The 5,218-nt window shown below is 40.1% G+C and overlaps 1 protein-coding gene across 1 annotated transcript; it reads right to left on the bottom strand.

Annotated features, from left to right (window-relative positions):
* Positions 1 to 244: 244 nt before the first annotated feature.
* Positions 245 to 642, bottom strand: LOC148298447 (small ribosomal subunit protein uS8A-like). The gene has a single exon (XM_088276867.1). It carries the CDS (start codon positions 640 to 642, stop codon positions 250 to 252), a length of 393 nt encoding a protein of 130 aa, XP_088132993.1. The 3' UTR covers positions 245 to 249.
* Positions 643 to 5,218: the final 4,576 nt, after the last annotated feature.

The following is a 5,218-nucleotide window of genomic DNA, read 5'->3' as shown; positions in this document are numbered from 1 at the left end:
AATTGCGAAGGGCTCGGACAGTGAAGAAGAAGCGAATGAGAGCTCTGCATCTCTTTAATAGTCATAATTGTAGCGAATCAACCAAGAAGTTCGGAATCTAGCGAAGCAGGTTGATCAGAAGAAATGATACAATTATATTTTATAAATAAAGCCATGTTCTTATATACGTTATAACTGTGGAGGATAGAGAATGATAGGTAAATGGGTGAGCCTTCAGGAATGATGATGGATGATATATGCCATTTAGGATCAATAGAAGAATCCGACAATTTTGCCACCGATGTGTCGATGCCTAGCATCCTCGTGGGTCATAACTCCTTGGTTGGTGGTGATGACAATGTGGCCAAACTGCCTGCTGGGGAGGATGTTGCTGGTCCATTTTTCAAAATCCGGGAGGGTCAAGTCATATCGAGGGGAAATAACTCCGCATTTATTGACTCTGCCGAGCAATTCAATCACAATCTTCTTTGAACGATGATCATCAATAATTTCAAACTCTCCGATGTAGCCATGTTGCTGCATAATCTTCAGGAACTGGATGACCAGTTTTGAAACTGGACGAATTAACACTTGCTTCTGCCCTTTCCTTTCGGCATTTACGATCGTTTTCAGGCAATCAGCCAGCACGTTCATTTTCACCATGACTTGAAATAGTAAATAAATATTGTATATTATTTTATATATCCACAAACTAATTAAATTGCCCTTTAATAAAGTATAGATCAATAGATTTATATATCGCAATATTTTCATTATTCTGGATCAATAGCTTATTACCTGAAATAATTCCTTTATCATAATCATCATCTCTGCTGTTTGTTTATTTGGCTTGTAAACTATTGGTATGTCTCCTTCAAAATTTATGAGATATACTATTTCTTCCTCTGCGATTTATCTTTTTGGTTTGCAGTGTCTGTTTTCTATTGCTGCTGTTTATCTCTCCTGGTGTATCTGCTTCCCTTTTAGGGCTTCAATAAATTTATTGCTTTACTGTGGCTTTATTGTGTGCTGAGCGGGGCTGACTGTTTCTCTTTACCTTGTGATTTGCTTTTACTTTTTGGTGAGACCTCAATGCTTGCAATAGAGATCTCGCAGCATGCGCACTTTCGGCTTTTAGCGTTGCTGGGTGGAGAAACGGATTATTTCCTGCTACAACATCGAGCTCTGATTCTCAATCTTATTTCCTGTTATTTTTACTGGTTTTTCTTTTAGGCCAGTTTTAAATTCTATCGTATCTATCGGGCTTCGCAATGTCGTCCCCTCAGCTGTTTATTGGGGTCACATCGATAAGCTTCACGCCGATAAATCTGTTTGCAACTGCTGTCTGACAGGCTATCTTGATCAATTATTTCAGTCTCTTGCTTCCTCCTCGAACTCACAGTGGTCTTCTTGGATAAATCTTGCATTTTCTGATGTATTCTCTCTGACAGCTTGGTCTGCTTCTCACGATTGTATGCCATCATTTCATTGTAGATCTGCTCTTCCTTGGAGTTTTGGTCTCCCTCCTTCTTGTGGCTGAATGCTTGTGTATGGGTCTCATAAAGTCGGTGATGAATCAGTTCCTGCTGCTAGAGCAGTTGGGAATGGTATTTGTTCTGCGCTTACTGACCATACGATTAATTTTTTAGTATTTTCTGAACTTTCTTATTTTTGTCACCTTTATTTAGGAAGGTCATTTGCAGGCGGTAGTCTTCAAGGAAGACCAGTTTACGCGGCTATTAAGGCTAATCGAACTTATCTAATGCAGGAATTGAATAGAACTATTTGTTTGTATTCCGCAATGTATCTGCATTCAGCGATGCACCCGCATTCAGTAATATGCCATGTGCAGGAGCAAGACACACCACATCAACACTGGCTTGATCTGCATTTTAGTTGGAATGTTAGCTTTGGAGTGTATTTTTGTTTTATCGAAATGTGATTTACCCGTTGGTATCAATGATCGTATTAGATGGCTACTTCTACTTCTATTATGATTTAAATAATTCGCCATTTGGGTTAATGCGAGCGTTTTCTTTAGGTTAAGAGTGGCCTTATGTGGGCTATTTGAATTTGCTCATGTCGATTTTTATGGGATGCCTGTGATTGTCCTCAGGCTACTCGCTCACTAAGTACTAGTTGAGCTATTTTATGATCGTATCATTATCGCTGATGTCTTTCTCTAACTCTTTCTGTACCTCATTGCCTTTACTTCTCCAACTATTGTTCGTGTTTATTTGCTGAGCATTACAGTTATTCACATTCTAATGAAAGGCATTTGGTTAATTGTGGATAGGCCTTTATTAATTGCAGGAACGATACGATTGAATTTAATGATGGCCCTAATTATCTGCATTATTGGTAGCATCATAGTGGCACTTTGTTAATGATTACTTATGACTGATTTTGGCAACCAAGGCCATTCTGCTGACTTCGCTTTCGATTTTGCATTTGAGTAATGTGGTCTATTTGACACTGAGACGATGCTCGTCGACAAATTTCAGAAATTATTGCTGGAAGTTGTGGGGTGTGAGGACTAACTGCAGCTCCCTGCCTGAATTGTTTTCGTGGTAGATTACTATCGGCAACACTGTTTTATTCTCTGCCATTATTATTATTCGGTAGATAAATCATGCAGTGTCTGGTAATGCACAGTAGCACTAAATGCGAGAGTAATAACAGCCAATTATGGCTCACAGCATAGTACTATTTCAAATACTTTTAAAGTGATGGTACTGATTGAGCTTTCCTGAAATGATTTCAAGCTGAACCGCCTTAATTTTGTGTGTTATATCGAGGACATTGAAGTCTATGATAATTTGCATATTTATAATCATATTCGGCGAGAAGTAAGAAATATCCGCCCCTCATCCATCCACAAACTCACATCAAATGATCCCACTCTAAGAATAATCTCGCGAAGCAATCACATCCAGATCCCCACACTTGTACCCTACTTCGAACTACTATAATTATTATTCATAACATTCTCCAGCCACCATGAGTCCCTATCAGTGGCCCTCATCTCCCAAATCCATCGCTTCAAAGCTAATCGACACTAGCCTGAACAACGACGACCTCATCAAGAATAACTAGCATGAATAAGCCTGATAAGCTCAGCAGTTTCTATAATCCGAAGCGCCTCCATGTTACGTTGATGAGCATGGACGAGAAGGAGGAGCATCGCAAGTTGAGAATTATTGGCGGTAACCCTTTTACTGTGAATGGCATTTGCAAGAAGTACTTATATGCTGTGAATTTCGCCAGGAGTGAGGGCAACTTTTGGACAAAGAATCTGGTGAATACGGTAGAAAATATAGATGAGGAGAGTCCTTCCAAAAATTTTGTGAGGAGCCTCGACCTTAAAGGCAAAGCGCAATAGATTGACCTCAAAGATGACTAAAGTGACCATGAAATCAGTGAGGACTTCAGCAACGCTGTGATAGCATAACAAATGTAGGCAAATGGCAAAAAAATGCTGAAATGACACCGTCGATTCGCACTGAGCTCTTCCAATTGAGCCAGGAAGGGCGACCAGTTGTGTTTGCAGCCCTTCATAGCAACATTGATGATAAACTTCGGATAACAGACATAGTGTACAGCAAAACCAAGTAAGTGATGGCCGTTTTAGGCAATAATGGCACAATGACATTTTACATGAACAAAGAGCCAGAAGCCATCGTCGACATTAAGAGCAATTTCCTGCAAGGCGATAGGCACATGAGTGAGTCTCAAGTCTACTTGACTGAGGAGGATGATTTTAACCCGTTTGAACTTGATGCGATGAGCATAAACAAAACGACGGGAATGGTTGGTAATGTACAGATGGCCAACATGATACTTCAAATGCGTGCAAACAAGAAGTACAGCAAGAACAGCAACATCAGCAATTACACAAACCACAATTTTAATGAGATCCCTCTTTAAAACCAGAAGAACTTTGAAGATCTCAAAAGAAACAAGGTATGGAGCCGGCATAGCAAAATAAAACTGGAGAACAGTCTTAATGCTTACAAGCTGTGCTGGATCAGAGAGTAAATGATTGCATGCGGAATCTCCGATGGCACAATTCTCATATATGAATATTTTGAGGGTTCCTCTTCGCAAACTCATCACTCGGGCATGAAATAGCCTGAGAAGAAAAGCCAGAAATAAGAGCATAATCCTGAAAAGAAGGATGCAGGCTGTTGGATCAAAATCTACGAATAAAATAAAAAAATAATAACAGATTTTGCGATTGTTTCCTGCAACCCCATCCGATATGTATACACGACAGTTGATGGGTTCATCGAAATCAAGCAACTGAAGTACGTCAATCAGCTGGCCTCCTTCCATTGCTACTATTCTAATCTAGTAGCGACCCTAAACATTAATTCGAATATTTATCGGGTTCCCATCTAAGCTCATCCCAACCCGATTAAAGAGGATTGCGTGGAGGAGCCCAACAACAAAGAAAAGGATGATAAAGAGAAAGAGAAAGAGAAATAAAAAGAGACAACGAGTGAGAATCAGCGTGACGCGACTGATTGGAATAACTACAAGCAGACCAAAAAGAAGAACGTCATATTGGGGATCGTAAAAAGCGTTGACGACACCGCAAATATAGGGATTAGCAAAAGCCTTGATATAAAAACCATTGACCACAAGAAGACTAAGTATGAGACTAAAATAAAAAGTGGCGCCCTTGATTATGTTATGGTGCCAAACTGTGTTGCAATGATTGACCATAAGCAATGCGTTGCCAGTGCGGATAATAATAAGGGGAAAAGCACTCCAATAAGCCATAAGTTCATCCAAATCGCTGCATTAGGATGCAAGAAATATGAATCAGGAATAGCAACGCTCATAGAGTCAGCCCAGTACTAAGACTTCCTCAAGAAGAAATCGGCCTATACTCCAGGGAAAATTGACTGCAAACTGCGCACTGCTCTCGACGCACGCAGTCACGAACTGAACAAAAACTTTAGTATAAACACAATACAATTGGTCGTATGGCAATAGTAGTCCGAATTTTACCAAAGCAAGTCAATGCCTGAAACTACCTCCAAAGCCTAATAATAGCAGCAAGATCGCCCTAATTTTAAAATCTAACCGCCCCGCAGCTTCCAAATTGATAAGTATGATCTCCCCACATTCCACTAAAAAGCGACAGTTAATCATTTAGCTTGGGCTCAACCCATCGGCCGATCTTATGAACTGCTGAGTGTTGCAACCGACGCCGACTGCAAAATTTATGAAA

This window comes from Brachycentrus maculatus, unplaced genomic scaffold (genome assembly GCF_059751285.1).
Source record: "Brachycentrus maculatus isolate JH-2025_06_01 unplaced genomic scaffold, ASM5975128v1 h1tg002031l, whole genome shotgun sequence".
In the NCBI taxonomy this organism is placed as follows: Eukaryota; Metazoa; Arthropoda; class Insecta; order Trichoptera; family Brachycentridae; genus Brachycentrus; species Brachycentrus maculatus.
This window is presented reverse-complemented; position numbering and strand designations above follow the sequence as displayed.